Below are 22,350 nucleotides of genomic sequence, written 5' to 3' on the forward strand. Positions count from 1 at the left end.
TAGCTGTTTTGTCAGTTGGAGCAAAACAACAGTGCTGCTCATTTTTTGCAGGGTTAGAGGAAAAAGGAAGGACTGGCAGAAGAATGGGGTGGGAGGCTGGAGAAGACAGGAGAGGCCAAAAGTGTCAGAATGTGGGGACAAGGACCTGAAGGAGGCCTGCTTGGCCTCAGGGATGGGGCCTGGAACTCTGCCTTCTTGAAGCCTGTTGACGATCTCATCCCAATTTAGCCTTTTGTGGAATCTTCCATGAGATGCATTTGCCAACTTCAGTCTTCCTAGAGAATAGAGCCTGCCGACTCTGTTATGAAGTCTACCCAGAAAAGCTGGCAAAGCAGGCACCCTCCTTAGACCCAGGATAATGCTGACGTGAAGTGAAACTACTCTCCTCCTTTAAGAAAACTCACGCAATTCCTCACACCTGCCTCCCCACCACCGCCCACCCCTGGGCCCCTCCCACACACAAAAATATCAGCCCTTAGCAAAAACTAAAATTGACTGTAAAAGTGGCTGTAAACCTTTGGTTATTCTTTTTTGTGTGTAAAGCGTCAACCTGTTTTATCTTCATAAACAACAGAATGTTATTTTTTTCCAGTAAATTCACAGAAGATAACACAGACCAGATTCAAACAGAATTAAAATCACTAGTAAGTCAGAGTCTGACTGAAAAGAAGAAAAAAGGGAAAAAAAAGCAAAAAAAAAAAAAAAAGAATATGTTCTTTAAAAAAAGTACATTATTTCATTGGTCTTAAAATGTGTCTAAAGGGGAAATCATTTAGGTTACTGGTGGTTTCTTTCTTCATCATACTAACTTAGATTAGTAAAGTGTGATTTCAACAGGTTACGGGGAGTTTGGGAATAGAGAGTTTTATATTTTTTCTCTTTTCTTCTCATAGCAAAGTACACAGGTATCTGACTGTAGAGACCCTTGAATGGAGGGAGCTATTCTGACTGACTTGGACAGTGGTCAGGACTTGGACAGTGCGGTGCCACGGGACGGGTGGCTGCCAGACAGAGAACCAGACTGGCTGCACTTTCTTTCCACCTCTCTCCTACACCCAAATGTGGAGACTTTGAGCAGAGGTTAATGTATCCTTTTCTCCTTTAAAAAAATGTGTGCCCTGCTCATTTCCAACACAGACTTAAGGTTTGTACCCACTAATCTTAACAGGAGCTACGTATTGAAAGTATATAGTATGTGTTTTTAAAAATTGAATGTAATGTGTTATTTAGGTTTTATTAAGTAGTCCTGTTTTTAAGGTATGCACCAATGGGCTAAAATTTGCCTGAACTACTGAGATTTAGATTATTTAACTTTCATTGGCATTGGAGGATTAAAAAAAAAATAAAGCTATTAAGATTAAACATCAATATCACATAAATCTTTCTAGGAAAGTATAATCAAAGGCATCAAGGTTGTCTCCTACAGTTGGTGGTTTCTGTTTATCTTGGTTCCTGGAGCTGTCACAATGTCATTGAATTTCAAGAATTCAAAAAGTAAAATAAAAATAAAACTGATAGTTTTGAAAGGGAAAGATCCTGGAAGTTGTCTTTTGTTTTTAAAATAGTCATTTTCATCTTAAAAATAGAAAAAACCCAGAAAATTGTTTTTCATTTATTAAGAATAAAACCCCAGCTTGTACTTTTGAATTAATGCAAAAACCAGTACTTTATAAACATTAATAATCACTGTGAAGGCTACTAATTACAACTCTGCTTTTGATTTATTAAAAATATGCCTTCAATTTTCTTCGTCTTTACCAATCACCTTCTTTAATTATAAGAAGGGATTTCGCTAAAACATTGAACTCGTTGGTTTGGAAGCATCTAATTTTAGAAGAAGTTTATTGATTTTTATTGCATAAAACAGAACATTTTATTTTAGGATACAAATCATGCTATAACTTTACTGGGGGTGTTTGGCCAAAGGTAAAAAAAAATACACAGAAGGAAAAGTATATTTCACTAATACTGTGTACGTTTTTACAACAGAGTATATAACATTTGGATTCAGTTTTAGCTAGCAGTAAACTCATCTGTTTAGTAATGATTTTTAAAATAGGGAAAAACAATCTGCTAAAGCAGACAAGGTACTTGCTAGATATTTAATTTGGGTGAGCTGAAATTTGATAGTGAAGCAGGATAATTAGAAAAGCTTTTTTATCAGCATCTAAATATTTTCCCTTTTCTTTAACATTGCAGTTACGTGCAAAGAAATCCCTGAAATCAGATACTTAAGCTATGTGAAAGGAATTCGGAGGATTATAAGCTATCCACATTTTTCTGTGGCATGAAGATTTTTTTTTTCAAAAAAAAATTTGGGAGGGGAATTTTTAAATTTATTAATTCTCCCTAATGCGTTGTTTACCAAAGGTTTTATTTTTAATAGTAATAAAATTTTTTAAGGAAGCTATGACTCCATTTATTTTTGTTTGTAGTTATTTTTGATTGATTATTACTGTGATCAGTACATAAAAATTAGATGGAATGGAATATAGTTATGTGAAAATCATATTCTTAACATCAATACCTACCTACCTAGAAAATACAGGAGTCATCCTTGATCATTTACAATCATTTTGAAATTCTCTCGTCATTTTTTTTTAAAGCCAGTGTTGACTAATAATATTGTGTGGCTAGTTATTTATTCTTGTCACAGAAGGTTGGTTATTTTTGTACAACCATAGTTTTTTCCTAATAGAAATAAGTTTATTTGCGATATCAAAAAAAAGTATGTACGTTTGATAATTTTGTTGTATAAAGTAGTTTATACAACAATACCTGTGAAAAGCTCTTTGACTTTCGGTTTTAAAACAAGTTCTGTAATTTGGTGAGTCCTACAGAGATTCTGGCTTTCTGGCCTGCCAGCTAAATAATTTTTGCAGTATTTTCCTTTGCTTTCTTATAAACATTTAAAAATTTTACTTGCTTTTTCATAAATCCAGCCATTAAGTTAGAAAGTCCCAAAGTAACATGAGATTGTCCTTTATTTTTTCATACATCAGGGAGGAGTGATAGATTTTGTGTATCCCCTGTGAGTTGTTAAAACAGACGTACTTTGGGCTACTACTCTCAGGAGGCAGGATACTTTCTTCATTACAGATGAAATTATTTTGTCTAACTGCCTTACTTTAAAATGAGTTTTGTTGCATCCATGCTTAGGCAAAGATACTTAATTTTATATTTGTTGAGACTATCTTGTAATATACTTCTCCCAAGTTTGGGATAAGCATAGAATCCTTTTAGACTACAGGTGACTGTCTGACTTACTAGAAAGGATGACCCACGTGAAAACAGTAGCTAAGGTTTATGGAATCCCACCTTTAAGGTTATCAAGAAAAAAAGAGTTAAAACATGGAAGGTGCTAACAGTAGCACTTTATTGCCTCTCTAAAGCCTGGTATCTCAAAGGAAGCTTTGGATTTTATTCTCAACTATAAAAATTGTTTAAATTTGAAAGCAGAGAAGACATGGAAGTATATTACATCCTGTACATAAGGCCCACTCTTCTCTAGGTGTGTAGTTATTAATCTTGGTTTGCGTTTACAAATTACATAGTACGAGATGAATTTGCAGATAGGGTTGGTGGAGGTTAGTGCATGAGGCTTAGAAGGAGGAAGCTGATAAAATAATATTACTCATAAGACTTTCTGCTTCAGTTTTTTACTCTGGAAATGCTATTTAATAGTTTTTAGCATTGGTCAAAGTAAATAGGCTTAGAAACAAAACATATATAATTTCTCCTTTGTAAAATATGGGGGCTGGACTGTGCACTTTCTGGGTTGTTTACAGAGACCTGAACCTTCAATTTTGAACTCTGTTACACACTCTGTGCTCCACCTTTCTAATCTGCACACCACGTTTTTTATTATCTGATTTGCAAGTTAATGTTATGAAAAGTTCTCTATTGTAATGCAAAAAGCTTCAACTTCAGGTCCTTGCTGATATCAACAACCCAAAGGCACTATTCAAACCACCTCGGTAAAGAAAAATCTTTTTAAAAGATGGCCAATTTTGCTTTCATGTTAACCTAAAATGAAGTTCTTGAGCCACATCTGGCTGCAGGGTAATCCAATCTATTTTAATGCAAAGATTTTCCAAGAAGGCAGGAAACAGTCAAGGGGAAGGCTTTCAGGCATCTGCTCTTTCGTTTCCAGATCCCTTGTGTTAATTTAATGTTTCTAGGGAACTGGGCTTTTACTTTTTTCTCAGAATCCCTTCTCTAGGAACTGGTGAGTGCAGTGGCGCTGTGTGTACAGCAGATAAGCAGAGAGCTTGGCTCGGGGCGTTCGGGGGTCCTGTGCAGCCTCGTCTGGGAGGCGACAAGTCACCCTGCTGCCCCAAGGGCGCCCTGGGTGTGATCTGCGGGTGGCTGGGCAGTTTCCCTTCGTTCCTAGCATATTATGCAAGGGCGGTGCCCAGAGTGACAGAGGTATACTTGAAAGACGTGTTTATTTGCATTTGTACAATTTGGCCTTAGTGAAAGGTAAATAGGAAGTGATTGGCGCGTCCTCACTCCACCAAAACCAGGGAAACTCAGCCAATCTCAGGGAAACAAACCAAACCTAACATGAACCTGAGTGAAATGTCAATCTTGCGTAAACACTTGCATTTGTGTTTGGGAAAGAGGATACCGGGAAAACAGGCATTCCTTACAATAGCCTGCTGCCCGTGTTTGGTAAATTAGCAATGGTAGGTTGCCGGGAAATTTGTTGTGTGATGAGCAGGTTCCGCAGATTTTGTTTTGAAGGGGCAGACTGTACTAGTGGAGTCAGGTATTTGTGCAACTCAAGGACACGAACATGTTGTGTTCCAGATCCCTTCTGATGGGGCGGTCAGCCAGGTCGCTCTCCTGGTCTCATTTTCAGAACCAGAGGATTAATCCAAGCTTCACTTTTGAAAAGGAATTCTGTAAACTCAAAAATAAAAGGCTGACCTTTAAAATAGTTTCATTTTCATATATTCATATCTGTTATTCCTGTTTAGAAACTCAGAATGCTAATAATAATAATTTATGTTGCTGTGAGAATTGCCCTGTATATTTCAAGTTTAATGAGTTCATGTGGCCAGGAGAGTAATAATAACTTAACTAGTACTGATAATGCCAGTCTTCTTGCCACAGCCACTATAATCTCTGTTACTAAATTGATGGAACTGTAGAATTTTGTAGTTAGGAGAGTATAGAGGTCATTTAGACCACCTTTGGTACGGAATTGTAAGAATCTCTTTTGTATCATTTCCAATTGCTGTTTGAGGCTGTCCATTCTATTGCTGGAAAGCTGTAATTATTAGAATGTTTTTCATTATATTACATTGGATTCTCTCGGTGTAATTGTCTACCTTGGTTCTTATTCGCCCTTAAATAATGAAAGCCTAAAGTTATTTACTCACATATTTTGATGAGTGTGCTGTGTACTTTAAGACCATGACAAGATAACAGATTCATAGTAGTGATAGCCACATTTTGGGCCCCAAATTCTTCCTTCGTGCCTTATGAAACTGCTTTTGAACTGCTTAGAAACATTGGCAGAATTTCCATTTCAAGGTAGTACATGAGATTAAGCAACATGTTATATCGGCAACAGTATTTTTATTTAAAAAATCCCTTTGATGATTTCACACTTATATCCTACTTTCCTATTATGGTAATTTTGGGGGGTTTATGTAATGTGTGCTTTAGCTGAAATCATTAAATAAAGATAAATTAACAGCCTCAGAAGTGCTCTTTTAGTTCTTTTTTTTCTTTTTTAAACCTCTGTATTAGTTTTCCATTAGTACTATAGCAAATTACCATAGAGTTAGCGGCTTACAGCAGCATCCATAACATCTGTTTATTATCTCACTGTTTCTGTCGGTCAGACGTTTGGGTACAGTAGGCTGTGCCAGGTTCTCTGCTCAGGGCCTCACAAGGCTGGTGTCATGCTGTCAGGAGGCCTGGATTCTTATCTCGTGGCCCTGAGAGAATCTGCATTGGGGCTTATTGGCAGAATTCAGTTCCGTGTGGTTGTAGGACTGAGGTCCTGTTTCTTTGCTACCTGTTAGCCAGGGGTCTTTCTCAGGTCTGCATTCCTTAATCGTGGCTCCTCTCCATCGTAAAAGCCTGCAGTGGCGTGTGCAATCCTTGTGCTTAGAATATCCCTGCCTTCCCCTTCTGTTTTCTTCTGCTTTCAAAGGACTTGTACAATTACATTGGACCCACCTGGACAATCTAGGCTAACTCTAGGATGACTCTCTAAAGTTGACTGGTTAGTAACCTTAAGTACATGGCAAGTTTTGTCATAACAGTACCTAGTTTAGTGCTTGATTGAATGACTAGGGGATGGGAATCTTAGGGGGACATTTTAGAATTGTGTTACTATACCCTTCTAGATATAGTTTTCCTGTGATGGTAATAGTCATAATACATCATTTTAAAGTGATTTTAAGCATATTAATTTAAAAAATTTTACAAGGTGAAATTAAGAAGGCCAGGCAGAATCAAATAACTACTTGTAAAGAATTTTTAGAAGCTTATTAAAACAGTAGACATTCACCATAAGTGGTTATTTTTTAAACTCAAACTTCTGAATTGCAAAATCTCTCCCAGTCTTCTTGTTTTGCTTTGTTTTGTTTTGGGCATTGTAATAGGATAGCATCAGATAAAAGTGAATTTACAGTACCAGTACTATATGTACTACTAACAATTACATTTTATTTTATTTTATTTATTTATTTATTATTTTTTTTCATGGGACAGTTCTGCTTTAGTTTATTAGGAATAATCTTGTACACAGGTCATTTATAATCATCTGATTCACTCACAAACATCACTTTGTGGGCAAATAGATGGCTGGTAAGTAATAGAGCTTTAAGGTGATTGGGGGAAAAAAACTTTATGGCCTTTGTGGTTCCTACTCAAAGTGTGTTTTGATAATAAACGATATTTGATTTGAGATATTCTGAAATACCCTCGATGTTAAGCTAAAGAAATTGCACTGTAAGCACAAATCACTAGACTGTCTCAGTCTGTTCAAGCTCTGAGTTAATAGTTGAGCCACTTTATAGTTGAATTATTAGAATCATGAACCACTTGAGAGTTTGTACCATGTATACAATCCAATCTCTGAAGAATCTAGTGCAGTGCTCTGAGTTTATGGGTATTGAATATTAAATGTTTTTTGATTGTAGGTAAAGTCTTCAGCAAAATTTTATTGTATACTCTGAGAATGAGGTATAGTGAATTAAGCATAGTCAGGTAAAAATTCTCAGAAATAACAAAGTATTTCAAAACATTGTCTCCTCTATGATTACAATAATCATTACAAAGCTGATATACAAGAAGACTAAGAACAGCTTCTAATTTCAGCAATCCAAATCTTTATCTTTTCAGTTTGCACAATTCCCTTCAAGTAATGTAATAATTCCCCTAAAAGTCCTCATAATTTCAACAACCTCTATATTCCTGAGAGAAAAATCCTGGTTACTTTGTTTTCAACTCCTAAAATCCATGCATTTTTTTTTTTTTTTCATGGTGAACAAGTTCTTACATAGTGAATAAGTGCTTACATGGTGAACAGTGCAAGGGCAGTCATATCACAGAAACTTTCGGTTTTGATCACGCATCATGAACTATAAACAATCAGGTCAAATATGATTATTCATTTGGTTTTTATACTTGATTTATATGTGAATCCCACATTTCTCCCTTATTATTATTATTATTATTATTATTTTTTTTTTTAAATAAAATGCTGAAGTGGTAGGTAGATGCAAGATAAAGGTAGAAAACATAATTTAGTGCTATAAGAGGGCAAATGTAGATGATCAGGTGTGTGCCTATAGACTAAGTATTAATCTAAGCTAGACAAGGGCAACAAAACATCCACGGATGCAGAAGATTTCTCTCAAAACAGGGGGGGTGAGGTTCTAAGCCTCACCTCTGTTGATCCCCAATTTCTCTCCTGATGGCCCCCCTGTGACTGTGCCTGTCTTAGGTTGTTCCTCCCTTGAGGAATCTTACCCGTCTCTGGCTAACCAGTCATTTTCTGGGGCCATACAGGGAAATGTAAAGTTGGTAAGTGAGAGAGAAGAAATATTCTTTGAAAAGGTTAGCTTTAACAATTGCATTTTAAAGAGAATTATTTTCCTCTGCAGTCTGATTTCAGTCTAGAGAATTTTTATATTCAATAGAACTATACTAAAACCCAATTTTGGGTGAGAATCCAGGTCCCCTGACCTAGTCACCACTTACTCATACCTAAAATGCGCTTGAATACACAGCTGCCCAGTTAGTTGTAGGGCACATGTAAACGTTCTCTTTACTTTTTTGGGCTGCTGCATGGTTCTTACAGCTTGTAGCAGGTGGGGGAAGACAGGCTTACATTATGTATCCTAATTTACTATTTGTGAGTCTTGATTGCTATTTGTTACTTAAATTTAATTTTTTTCCCTTAGAAATTTTAACTAGACAACTGTTCGGAAGTATGGATTATACATAGGAAAGTTCTAGGGTTTTGGAACTATGAAAAGAAAATAAAAGGCATTGCTAAATGCACCAGTAGAACAGAAAGTGGCACTTAGGGGAGTTTTATGAATACTCTTTAGGATTTCCCCGTCTTCTTTTAGAAACTCCAGTGTCTTCCAATAACTCCAGCAAGTAGGGGGCCAGGTGCAAGAAGTGAGGAATCTCACAATCCCTGGCTCTGATGTAGTTTGATGGGGAAGTAGCTGATGGTCTGGTGTTATTGGTAGAGGGACAGGCCATGAATGCTGAGACCTGAAACTCATGCTTCCTCGGCCTTTGGGGTAATGTGGTGATCAAATCTCAGCCATATATCTTGTATGACTGTGTATATTTGAAAAAAGTAACATGGCTAAGGTGCTTCTTTTGCTTTTTTAACTAATGATTGTTTTCATGGAATGAGTAATGGTCTTGGGCATTTTGATATAGAAGGTTTTAATTATGACCCAGTATTTGCATGATAAATCAAGTAGAATAGAGTTCTGTTACTACTAAAGCTGAAAGTAAATGGATCCATGCCAGTACATTGTTAAGTATACCATTATTTATTTATCCGTACTCCACCTTATTACAAAAAGATTTTGAGGAACTTTACACATTCATACACATCCACCACCACCACTACCACCACCACCACATAAAATAAATAGAACAAATTGGGCAAAAGGAAAATAAGGCCAGGAGAAAAATAACAAGACTGATGTGGTTAGAAGAGCAAAGAACATATAATATAAAACTCCACACAGGTGCTAGAACTAGGCTATAAATTTTGCTCTGGTTTTTCTAGTGGCCAAAACAAAATGGGAGGAAAATAATCAGCTATAAGATTCATCACGATAATTATAATAAGCAGATTGGGATTTTCCTTTGAATTCATCTTATGTTGAAAGGGGCATTTGATGTTTTCCTTTTGCCAGAAAGTAACTTTGCTTTGAGTAGAAGTCATAAAGACGTAATTTTGGTAGAAATATTAATGAACAGACTGACAGAATGGAACCAGTTAACAGGATTTCTAGTCTTACCTCTCTTTTCCTTGGTCCATGTTCTAATATTCTGGCACTATCTTTAGCACACAGAGAGGTCCAAGAAGACTGACCATGCTTTTTAGAAGCTGAAGATTCTATGTGAATGGGAAGCAGAATCTGATCATTTTATTGCAAGAAAGAAACCTTTTATCTTGAAGAATTTTTCTTTATTGTATACTTCAATGTATTTCCAACCCATGTACTAAATGGTATCCCATAAATTCATTTTTTAAGTTGCTTGTTTGAAATTAAGAATATATTTTCCCAAAGAAATGATATGTCTATGACCTAATTTTAGACTTGCTACAAACCCAACATTCAAAGAGGTTAAATCTGAATAAATACAGGTCTACAATTCTATTCAAAACCTTTGAGGCCAAATTTTTTTTTTCTAAGAAGGATAATATTGTTCATATACCAGTTATTATATAGCACTACAGTGTGGTCTGGAGCAGTATCCTATAATCAAATACATTAATACTTGTGCAGTGAAACTGATGAATATTCACACTCAGTGAAATAAATAAAAACTATAAATAGCCTCATGTCAGTTCAGGTCAGGTTTTTCACCAAATGAATTCAGGCCAAATGAGTTCAGGTCAGGTCAGGTTTTACTGCCGAATGAGTTAAGAAAATCGTCTGATTTTCAGAGCATTTTGGATTTCAGATTAGTGGATCTCTATTATACTTTTTTTTTTAAATAAAAAAGCCACTGGTATTATAAATCCTAACCACAATGTAATGTTATTTTATGGAAAAATATGTTGAATTCCAATTAGGGAAGCCAGTAAGCCATCACTCTATTGCAGCCCTGCAGCAAGAGTGAAGTGTTTCCATCAGTCTGGAGTCACCGACAGAAACGGCCTCCTTGCAGCCTGGAACAGGGCTCTAGTCAGGCAGGTGCTGATGAAGGTGTGAGGCCCACGCAGGGGACTGGTAAGAAGCAGGAGGACAGGGAGCAGCAGGACAGTGGTAGGGGACTGTCTTTCCCTTCTCCTATTATTCATTTCTTTCTAGCCACCCCATTCCTCTTTCTCTTACCCTTTTCCTTTCCTTTTAATGTAAGGGTGGCAAGCTTGGCAATGATGTCAGGGAGGCATTTTCCCTCCCCTCTACTCCCACCCTTTCCCCAAAACTGCCTGTTAAGATACCAGTTGCTGCCAGAAGTAGCATAGGTTTTAACAATAGTTAAACCTAGGTCTAAAGCTTGCCTCTGCTACCCTCTAGCTGTGTGACCTTAGGTGGTTTGCTCGACTCATAAAATGGGAAGAACTGCCCCCCCACCCCACCCCACCAAACCAAAAAATAGTATTTGCTTCTTAGGGTAGTTGAGAAAACTTTAGGTTCTGAAGTCAGTGTGATGTTATGTGAAAGTAGCTCACACAGAATGGGTATTCAGTAAATGGTAGTATCCTTCTGCTTTGTCTCCTCTGATTACCTTGGAATAATCTTTCTCTCCCTGAGCATTGGCTGAGAAACAGGGAGCCAGAACCTGGGTGGAGATGCAGTGTATCTGTAAGCAGGGAGGGAAGAAGCTTTTCAGGTCACGAGTATGACAGCTGTGATGGAGAAGTAGTCTGCAAAGGAATGAAGGCCCCAAAGCGTGAGAGCATTTAGAGCCTGACGAAGGCATCCAGTGTCTCTTGAGAGCCTGATCTTGGCTCGGTAAACTCTTGGACTTGGAGGTTCCTGGAAGGAAGACTCTGCAGGCTCTTCAGGGAGTTAGGCTGGAAACAGATATCTTTGGGTATTATCTGAAGCTCTTTGCAGCCATGAGCTTTGCAGATCATTGCCTTGTGGGCCAGGGCCTAACAGGAGAAGCAGTAAGACTTCCAAGAAGCCACTAGAAGTTGCACAGCTATTCTAGAGCTTTGACATGGGTCCTGTGTGTGATGCTGTAGCTCTTCATATTGATTACATGGATTTTTTCAATAATATTAGGTGCTTAGTGTATGCCAGACACTGTTTGGGGCTATAATGGTTAATGGCATAGACAAGATTCCTATTCCTATTGTCATAGAAACAGGTGAAGGTACTAGTTAGAAAACAGTAAGATGCAGGTGGGTGGGTAAGGGTTCCATGAGATGGTGAAGTTGGGGAGGGTCTGTCTGAGGAGGTGACATTGAAGCTGAGAGCCAGGGGATGGATAGGGGTTAGCTGCACCAGGAGGGCCAGCAAGTCCAAAGGGCCTAAGATGGGGAAGAGCTTGCTGTGTCCTAGGATCTGTCAGAAGCCATGTTGTTGGAGATTTGTGAGCAAAGGGGAGAAGACCAGGGGTTAGAGGGAAAGGCAGGCTGGAGCCTTGACAGGCTTGCTGAGCCTTGACAGGAGTATGGATTTCATTCAAAGAACAACAAGCCCCAGAAAGTTTTTAAGCAGAGGGAAGACATGGTTTCCATAATGTCCACTTTGCCTCTCAAGTGGGTGTCATGCAAGTATTAAAAAATTGGCAGGGTGCTAGGCCCTGTTAGTAGTATTTCATGTTTCCTTTGTTTTTACTCAAATATAAATACTGTGATTTTAAGTCACTTGTCCTTCTTTATTTTTTAGATTTTTCTCTTCAAATCCAGTTAACTGTCGTAATTAATTTAGCCTTTTGGTGAGAGAGAATGCATGAGCAGTGACTTCTGTAATATTGAAGAATTCTCCTCTTACCTATATTTTGCTTCCTACTATGGATTTTGTCTATCTTCCAACATACCCATCCTTTGCTGCTAGCATTGACATGCTTTCTCTTTCAGTCCTTTCTCTTTTCCTCCATTGGTTTTAAATTTTTCGTGTTCATCTATTTTTTTCATAACCTTTGGGGCATTCCCTCTTGGCCACACTGATTTCCTTTAGAGAACTTGGGTCAACATGACAAACCTAACACAGCTCCTGGTACGTTAGGTAGTCAGTAAAGTTTTGTTATATGAATGAATAAACAACAAGATCTGCAGGGCTTTTGTGATGAACACAAAGATGAAGATGTCATGTTTATGTCCTTAAGCAGACTGTCATCTAATCAGGGCCACTTCAGGACCTGAAGTCAGGGTTCAGCACAGACCCTGCTAAAGGGAGGTAAGTGTAATGTGGAAAGGAACTTTGAGAGGATAAATTTGACATCTGACCCTCAGATCCAGCCTCTGTTTTGGCTTTTTAATTAGATGATTATTTAGGGAGAGAAGTATAGTTGTTATCATTATGGGCAACTGAATCAGGATTTTATTCACATTAAGCAAAAGGGAAATGTCAGAGCTCGCAGCAAAGGATATGGGCCAGGTGACAGCTCAGGCATTCCTAGCTCACAGCTCACTATCAATGGGCTGAGACTGACACAACCCCTCACGTGGTGCTGGTTGTTAGCAGGTCTGCCTTGCTTCCCATTTGGGCTCCACTGTGAGCTTCTATGTCCTCACCCCATGGAGGCCTGCGTACCCCAGAGCAAACCTAGAGCTCAGGGCAGAGACCAGAATGTCTTTTACAGCTCAGCCTTGGAAGTCACCATCCTGTGTCATTTCAGTAATATCCTTTGGGTTATACAGGTCACTTTGGGTGGGGTAGGAAGGGGTGGGGTAGGGTGGGAGGGCTGCGCGGGGGTGTGACTCTGAGGAGCAGGGATTTCTGGGTCATTGTGCAGGCTGGCTCTCACAAAAGGACTAATATGTTTTGAACAAATCATTTTTTAAGGATTAATATTTTAAAGTGAAAAACTTAGATTCTTTCACCTACAATTTAACAGTAAGGTTTTTTGTTTGTTTTTGTTTTTTTATGTATAGCCATATCTAGTTGCTTTTCTCAGTTTCCACTGATAATGGAATATCTTTGTGTTTGCATAAAAACTACAGTTACTGGTAATCTGGTACAGATTAAACCCAGAAGGTCTATCCAAAAAGCCACAGCTTCTGAGCACCTGACAGCCATACACAGAACACAGCCACCTGACTCCGAAGAAGGCAGTGAAGAAGCAGAAGGTAGGAGAGCTTTACCTTCTGAGGGTGGAGGCCGAGAGGCAGACAGGTAACTGCCGCAGTGTGTTTGAGGAACACTGGGTGGCCTCTCTACTTGCCAAGTGCCGGCCATGAAACAGTGACTGTTTTCCGGGGTCCTTCCCCCCAGACTCCAGAGGAGAGCAAAGCCGGGCTTCTGCTGAGGTTTTCAAGTAGCGTTCCAAGTACAGCCAGCACTGAGGACTGGGGATGGTGACCCTCTACTCACCTATAAGGTGCAGACGCTTTGGGTCCACTTCCTGTTTAGGCTTGCTAAGGATGTCAGCCATGTTCATCTTAAAGGCAAGGATTTCAGGCTGTCATAGTCATCACTGAGGAATATAGATATCTTATTTTGCCAACTACAGAGATCACATCTGTTAAGTCCTGAGGAGATATAGACTGGTCAAGTGAACACTGTGTGTTCAGGCTGTGAGAGCCCAAGAGCCCTGTGGATTAGTGGGTTAGCAGACATGAGGCATCTGGACACATACTTGTAGAAAGGGCTGTAACTTTTACTTATCTTGGATAAAGGATATACTCCAACCAGTTAGGAAGAAGACTGTATGTAAAATGGATACAGCTCCTGAGTGTTGTCTTATGTCTCACAAAGGAGTGGTGGGCTTATGAAGCCACACGTCAGAGGAGTCCCTCATCTCCTCAGTGCAGGCTTTCATCTCCTTCCAGTTTGGAGTATCCTTCTTCTGTGTCCCAGCTTCATCCTGTACCCCGATGGCAGCGAAGGCCTAGGGTAGAGTTGGCGTAAGCTGCTTGTTCCGGGGACTTTCCTGTTTATTGCTGTATCCTTAGCATCTAGAACAGGGCATGATATGTAGCAGATGCTCCGTAAATATTTTTTGAATGAGGAAAGGCAAAGTCTTCCCCCAAATAGGCAACCTTTGTGTATAGGAGTAGAGGAAGGAGGAGCAATCCAAAGATGAAAAGGGTACAATGGGAAAAGGCCGATGAGAACATGCCATATGGGCATAAAACCTTTCTCTCCTGGTTTGCCAGATATCCAGGAAACTTACGAGCAGTGAGGACAGATAGCCTCCTTGCTTCATCCATACTGGTGTGCTTCCTCCCTCCCCTCCGCACACCTGCATGGGGGAAGCCTTAAGCGCCCCCTGGAGGTTGAACACATCACTGACAAGTAATTTAAACAAGTTTAATTTCTTTGCCAGTCAGTACATTTGTTTACTTTATTACCATTGTCATGGAAGAAATAAATTTTCATCCAAGGGATGAGTGAATTATATGCTTTTAATCATCACTATCCAACCATTTGTTGCAGAATTTGCTACATGTTATATATTTCCCCATCCTCTTAATAAAATATTTGGAATATCATCTAATGTCTTCCTATTATTTCAGGATCATTTTGGAAATACCATGCTGTAATACAATGCTGTGGTTAGAGTTTGCTCCAGGTGGAGTTTTTCCATTACACTGAAGACTATCGTATTTTTTGAATTCTCGTGCCTGTGTTTCGGTTTTGCTGTCTTCTCTCCAGTAGGTTATCAGTGTTCACTTTCTGATGCTGCCCACATGCCTGCCCCAAGCGTTCCTAGTCCCCACCAATATATTCCCTGTGGTTATATGTAGGGAAGTAGACGACTGAGTTTATTAGGTTTGTCTAAAATACAAGAGGACTTCAATGTGGGGACTTTGTATATCTGAGTCTCCTTTTCCATTTGCCCCCACTCTCGTTCTTCTCAGCAGTGTTCTAGAAAGTTGGACTCAACAGAAATGTGGTTTCTGGGTAAGTGAGGTGCTAATGATTTGCAGTTTTTCTGTTCCAAATTTTGAAAGTAATAGGATATCACTGCTAAAAATGTGCTGATTTGGGGGACCACTTTTCTTAGCCCTTTTCTCATGAGAGCTTAAGAAGGAGAAAACAACAATAGAATGTTGTTCATCCAGTCTGTCTATTTCTGCAGGAGAAGGATAGGAAGGAGTAGGAAGGGAAGGGAGGAGAAAATGTGCAGGGAGTGTCATGTTCTAGTAGACAGTTTTGAAAGAGTGCTCAGGCTTTGGAGTGGAAAAATGGGAGTGTAGAGGGTCAAGTAGGGAGCCGGGAGGCCAGTGAAGTGAAGAGGCATTGACATTTGTCTAAGTAAAGAATAATGGCGATTTGGACAGGTGCAGAAGTGGTGCAGATAGTAAAGAGTGGTTAGATTCAGAGTATGTAATCGAGGGAGAGCCCATAGGGTCAGCTGTTGGGCCTGAGCAAATAATATGGCACATTGCTCCTATTATTAGAGATTAGTAATGTGTGTTCACACCCTACATTTGTTTTTGCTAAGGAATTAAGTGTATCAGTTAATCCTCATTGCTTCTATTTTTACCATGGTTGGATTTGCTCCAGAAAGTACATTACCAAATCCAGATCGAAAGCCACTTCCTACCATGGGGCAAACAGTCCAAATGTTTGAGATTAGAATCTAGATTCTGGTTCTAAAAATTGATCAGAACATATGTTTAGCTCTAAAGGTAAGATTTCCCCCCCTTGCAATTCCTATTATATTATTTTTCAAAGGTAATTTGTGGGTTTGTTTAGAAGCTCCACAATTTTTAAGGAAATAAACACAAGTCTCCAAATTATTGACTAAATATTTCTCATAGGGTACTACTAAGAAATGTAACTTAAAATTTGATTCATTTCTTTCAGTAAAATTTTTGTAGTTCTTTGTGGTTCATGGCAGCTTTGAATAAAATAAAGATCACCTCAGTGTTTCAGAGTTTTAGATGCAGGGGAAGGTTTTACCTTTGGTATTCAAATAGTTTGGTTTGTAATTAGTTTTATTTCAATGAATATCTTATTAATTTTAGATTTCATAGATTTTTAACTGATACCACTTTATAACACTTTTTTGCAAAGACTTCATTAAGATCCTATGGGTACACAGTTCAGTTCAAAGTATCTCATCTTTCTTATAAGAAAGAAAAGTAATAAACCCTTGAGGCTTGGACTGTTCACAGTTAACTCTTGTGAAATCAACTGAGTTTTTATAATCATTTTCTAGCCATTATTTGTTTTGCTTTTGCAGTACCTGATTTCTGAGCTATCCTTACAGATTCTTAGGAATTCAAAGCTAAGAAATATTCTACTAAGAATTTGAAATACCAAGGCATTTAATTTTGTGGGAGTGTAGAGTATTAATTACTTTAAAAATTTTGAGGACCAGCAAAATGGAGAAGCGTGTTTTATTACTCAACATGCTATGTTATAAATATGTTTACTTTTATTGCATACGATGTAACCAGCATGGAAAAATACACAGAAATAATAACTGTTGGTATAGTCCTGCCTAGGAGGGAGTGGGGGAGATGACACAAGAGAAAAAGTCTGTTACCAATTATAATAAAATTTTTATTGTTGAAAAGAGTTATATAGATGAATGAATAATAATAAAACCTTCACCTAGCCTTACTGAAAATTTACAAATTTCTTCTATCTCTCTTTGCTTAAGTACTTGATAAAGGAAAAAAATTCCTGTTGGGTTCTTTGGATGAAAAACTAATTCCATTATTTTGCTCTTTGAAGCTCTTCATCTTTCATTTTAGTCACCAGAGAATGCTGTTTGGCTATTTTGAAATGATTTCTGTTTCCAAAGCTTGCACTTTGCCTGCTGAGCGCCTTTTCCCCATCTCGTTCTTTCTTCATTTCCTTTGCCCCACTGCTCCCTTTATTCCCACCTCTTTTGCTATAGCCAAGAAAGGAACTTGTTAAACTACAGCAGTATCTTTTATGAACTGACTGAAAAAAAAAATCCTTCTGGTATGATTCATTCACAAGCACCCTGATCCCAGAAAAACAAGCAACAGGAAATAAAGGAAAACATACAGCTCAACTCCAAACGACAGACAGACGTGGCCAAAGGAAAACACGAGAACAACAAAGGCTGTTCACTTGATTTCCAGGAATGGAAATTTTTGATAGTATACTCTTTTCAAAATAAAAGGACCTGGAGCTGGACTGCCTTGTTGGTTATACCTGTCCGTGTCTGAGGAGAGGCAGCTACCCTTGCTGGTTTTCAAGGTCAGTCTGCTTAATTGTACATGTAATAGACTAACTGAGCCCAAGAGAAGTGAAGAATAGTAGTCACTTGTTGATCTGGAGGACCCCAAAGTAAAAGCAGCACAAGGGTATGGGGAGGATGTTCAGGTGAAATGGAAAGAAGATGGAAAAAAGGATAAGGAGAAATACAGAAATGTCAGCCAAAAATTTATAGTTAGGAGATGTTACCTTATTAGTCTGTTATTAACTAATTATAAAGGAATTTTCTGATATTCATGTTCCCTATGGAGTCACTCCTTCCTTTCTTAGCTCCTAAGATTTCCTGATTTCCTTCCCCTTTTCCCATCTCCTTTGTTTTCTCTCTCTTCCTTCTTTTCTTACTCCTGATCCTCCTTTCTTTGATTGTTTTTTTTTTTTTAACTTAATGTGGTGCCATGGTGAAGACAAAGATGATTAAGAAGAAGTCTAGCTTGGTTGACCACAAATCCACACACAAATAACTGTAATACAAAGCAGTCTACAAAAATACTACTAGAGTAGCAGAAAACAAAGTTCCATGGGGCTTCAGAGAAAAATGACTTCTTCATCTACTTGTGGAGCCTAAGAATCAGACATGATTTTTTACATTCATTTGTTCATTCATTCATTACAACTCCTCTTTCCCCCAATATGCCAGGCATTCTGCCAGGAACTGAAGGGACAGTAATAATGGTGACAGTGCAGGTATGGTCACTGCCTCCGAGGAGCTTATGTGCTAATACAGAGACAGGAAACGAACATGTAATAGTAAATAGTTGCAAATTGTGAAAAGGGCTGAGAAGGAAACAACTAGTTAGTCTTGCAGTGGAAGACAGCAAAACGGGTAGGCTAGGAAGGCTATTTCAGAAGACATCTGAAGGCTGAGAGGAAGCCAGTCTTGGGCAGATTTAAGAGAAGAGTGTCCCGGTCAGAGGAAGCAGTTAAGTGCAAAGACTCTGAGGGGCAGGAGTTGAGCACGGTGGAAGTGTCTAAGACGAGACTTGAGACGGAGGGGGGCCTGGAACCATACCACTTGGGTTTGGAGGTGCAGTGAGAAACCATTGAAAGGGAGTTTTTTGCTGGGATTTTTTTTTTTAAGTCTCATCTGTTTGATATATGGAGACTACATTTCAGGGGGCCAGAGTGGAAGCATGGAAATCACAGTGAAATGTGTAAACTGTAGGAGAAAAACTGAGTTATTGGGAAGTTATGGGATTAGGAAGCGTGTCATTAACAGGGTGATATTTATCTCAACTTTTGAGAATGGTTAGAACTTTGACAAATAGGGATTTGGAGAAGAGGGAATTTCTGTAGAGGAAGGACAATCAAGATATGGAGGGTGAGGGGGCCTTAGGTGAGTGTGGAAAAGGGTCCACCTATGTAGTGTGACTGGAGGGGAGAGTGTAAGGGGAGGAAAGTGTGCCTTTCTGTCTTATAATGGAAGACCACACGTTTTGGAGTTTGGCTAATATATCTAGCAGGCTGTTTATTTTATTTAGGCATGCTTTATTTACTCTGAGACTTCATAGATCTTGCTTTTGTTTTATAGAAAAATTAACCAGGTTAGCAGCTCCCATTGTCAGATTTTAGAAAATAAGTCATCTGAGATGTTAGACTCTTCATGTAATTCACCCTACCTTACAGTCACTGGCATTTAATATCTCACCACTCACAATGTACCACCAGGGCCTAGATATGTGGTAGTGGCTCCCTAGTAGAGACTAACATTTCAGGGCACATGTCATTGGTTTATTTGTTCATTCATATAGTGAGCATCCACTGAATCCGGCACTGTTGTAGGTACTGTTTATCCTGGGTGACTGTGAGGGGCTCTCTACTCTCCATGCACCTTGCTGTTCTCTACCCATTTCACCCAGTGGTAAGCAGCTTTCACCACAGTAGGGAAGTCCTCCCCATGGGAGTGACTGATGTGGGCTGAAACCTAAGTGATGACCAAGGGGATATTGTTTCAAACAGGTGGGCTTCCAATGCAAGGGTTCTGAGGTAGGCGTGAGCATAGAGCATGTGAGACAGGGACAGAAGGCCACTGTGGTGGGGTCCAGTGAATGAGGTGAGCAGTGGTGGGAGATGAGACTGGATGGTTAGCAGTGTTCTCAGCCCCGGCTTTACCTTGCAGTCCTCCGGCTGGCTCAGGACACACCCCAGACCAGTTAAATCAGAATCCTACGTGGTTCAGGCATCATCATTTTTTAAAAGCTCCCTAGGCGACTGTAAGGTGATTTAGATTTATTCTGATTGTACTGGGAAGCTTTCGGAAGGGAGTGATAGAATGAAATTGCCGTTCATTACATCATCACTTTGAGGCATAGTGTGAAGGCCAGGCCTGAGGAGGAAGGTAAAGGGTGTCATCAGGAAGACCAGTGAGGGGTTCTAATAGTGGTCTGGGCAAGAGGTGATGGTGGCTTAAACTAAGTGGCAATGGAGGTGACTCCAGAAATGGGGAGTGAGGCTGGGAGAGAAATCAAGGATGACTGCCAGTACTGGGCCTCAACAGTCGGGTCAGTGGAGTGGCCACTGCTTGAGTTAGGGACGGGTCTGGTGGTATAGGAGAGGGGAGCGGCATCAGCTGGCCTGGACTGTCATCCCCTTCCCAGTATCCCTGGCAGACTCAAACTGTTCCTGCAAGGCACAGCTCGCATGACATGCCTTTACTTTCTACATACCTCTGTTAGAACACTATTAAGTATGGACTTTCATATTTTCAGTAAAATTCACTATGTTGGTCAAATTGGTCTTAAAAGCCTAGTTTTATTTTGTTATAAGTAGGAATAGAGGGAGAATTCTCCATATTTTTCCTAATATTAATTCTTTATTACTCAGTATGCTTTGGGATCGATTACTTGCTGATTTTCAGGAAAATTCCTTCATGCTTTTATATAAAGGAGGGGCAAATAAATACTGTGAATTCAGAAAAGTGTGGTGTTTGTGGAAGATGAGCTTTGCTTTCCTTCCATCTTCTGTGCCTTGTTTCCTCTCAACAGTAAAGGAAACACTGCTTTATTGCAGTAAAAGCTTAAAGCAAAGATCCAGTTCAGCAGGAAGCAAATGCCCAAAAAGCTTAAGATAAATTTGAAAAGGTTAATAACTTGAAACCCTTCTTTAAGCTTAAGAAAGGATTCATTGTCTTTAAAGTGATGGTCTGCCTCTTCTGGGTCCATCAGGACACATTCTGAATGAAGATAACCTGCAGATGTGGGATCATTTGCAACTGTTACCCTCTGGGTTGTGGCTGCCAAGTGATTAATCAATTACTGCCACCATTTCTGGGGTGCAGCTGAGAGCAATAAAGAATCCAAAGGCTTGTTCATTGTTCTTAAGGAGTTCGCAGTCTATTAGAGAAATGTGCCTGACTTGACTCTCTTGAAGTAATCAACAACTACATTAGACTTAACAGAGTGAAATTGTCTTTCCAGAGAAAGGACATGTTGGCTGGGAAGAGTCATGAGGTCAGTAACGGGCCTAATGGGCCATGGGGCGTGGCTCTCAGATGTTTGGTTGAGTCAGGGTGGAAGTTGAGCTGGACTGTAAGTGATATGTAGACCTTTATTTAGTGTTATGTGTTAACATTTGACGTTTTACTTATTTTGAACTGCTAACATACGCACAAGTTACAAATGCTGAAGGTCTCCTTTCTACTTCTGTCCCCAGTCCCTTGGTTCCCCTGTCCAGAGGCAGGGCTGTGACTCATTTCTTATAGTCACTTTCAGATAAAACTTTTGAATTGATGAAATATTTTCATTTTTAAATGTGTCCCTTCCCACATGCTAAAATAGGGGAAAAAAAACATGCAAGCTACAACAAACCAAAACAAAAAGCAAGTCAACAAATAACTTTCCTGTTGGGAGGCCACAGGTCTAATTTATTGGTAATGAACTATATATATGTGAGTAAGATTTACTCTCCCCGCGATGTTAGGTTCCGCACCAACTGGAGTATCAGTAGCTGAAAGGAAAGTAAGCAATATGAACGCTCACCTGCCTGGAGAATGGTAATAATACTATCTGGAATGCTATGCTGTGCTGGAACTTGCCCCGATTTGCTCTTATCTCCCCAACTCTGCAAAGTGGGCCTTTTCCTCCTTTTACAGATGAGGAAGCTGAGATTCAGGCCAAATAGGACATAGCAGGTGCTGACTTCTAAACTGGACCTTTTCCTGTACCACTATGTTGCCCCTCTGGATTGGAAAGTCTTGCAACTGTATTTCTGGAATCACCACTGTCATATTTTTCCCCATGACTTTAAGTTCGAAGACATTGATGTAAACTTGTGGTGACCCAAGTGAAAAAAAATGAGCAGAAGCTTTCTCCCCCTCTCTCTCTAAAAACAAAACAAAACCTCTGCTGACAGGAACAGGGCAAATGTGCAGCTCAGTTACAGAGGGCTGTAAGTCAAGGCAGTGAATTTATTCAAGTGTGGATAAATTGCCTCTTACATTTTGAGTTTTTGAACCTGAAATGAAGAGTTCCATGAATAATAAATATATACTTCTGATTCTAATTAGCATTTTGGATTCAAGTATAGAAAGTCTTTTTATTTTCTCTTTTCGTCCAGCACCTCCTTTGAAAAAAGATCTTTGTGCATTTTTAAAGGGAAAAAATTTAAATTCGACAATCATTTTCTTCTTTCTTTTTCCACAAGCAGTATTTTTATTCATGTACCATTGTGTAAGTATGGTCTCAGGTTGTGCTTACAATGCCCAGACTGTAGCAGAAGGGGCTCCAGGCTCCCCCTGCACCCCAGTATCTCAGTGGTGACCCATGTATCAGTATAATGTCAGGGTAGTGAATTATAACCCAAGGAT

At 39.2% G+C, this 22,350-nt stretch overlaps 1 protein-coding gene across 9 annotated transcripts in view; it reads left to right on the forward strand.

Moving 5' to 3' along the window:
- The window catches only part of CRADD (CASP2 and RIPK1 domain containing adaptor with death domain), a 204,412-nt gene that overhangs the window by 85,120 nt on the left and 96,942 nt on the right, over positions 1-22,350 (forward strand). For 6 of the 9 annotated variants that reach the window (XR_012121522.1, XR_012121521.1, XR_012121520.1 and 3 more), the window contains one exon: positions 13,349-13,474. The exons of 2 other annotated variants lie outside the window; for them this stretch is intronic. Coding sequence is in view for 4 of the 7 variants with exons in the window: in XM_073213620.1 (XP_073069721.1) it covers positions 13,349-13,474 (126 nt within the window). In the remaining 3 variants the exon portion in view is untranslated. Of the gene's footprint in view, positions 1-2,448; positions 13,023-13,348; positions 13,475-22,350 lie in introns of those variants that run through there. One more of the 9 variants, XM_073213622.1, reaches the window with a different exon arrangement.

The sequence above is a fragment of the Manis javanica genome, chromosome 10, assembly GCF_040802235.1.
Source record: "Manis javanica isolate MJ-LG chromosome 10, MJ_LKY, whole genome shotgun sequence".
NCBI classification, from domain to species: domain Eukaryota; kingdom Metazoa; phylum Chordata; class Mammalia; order Pholidota; family Manidae; genus Manis; species Manis javanica.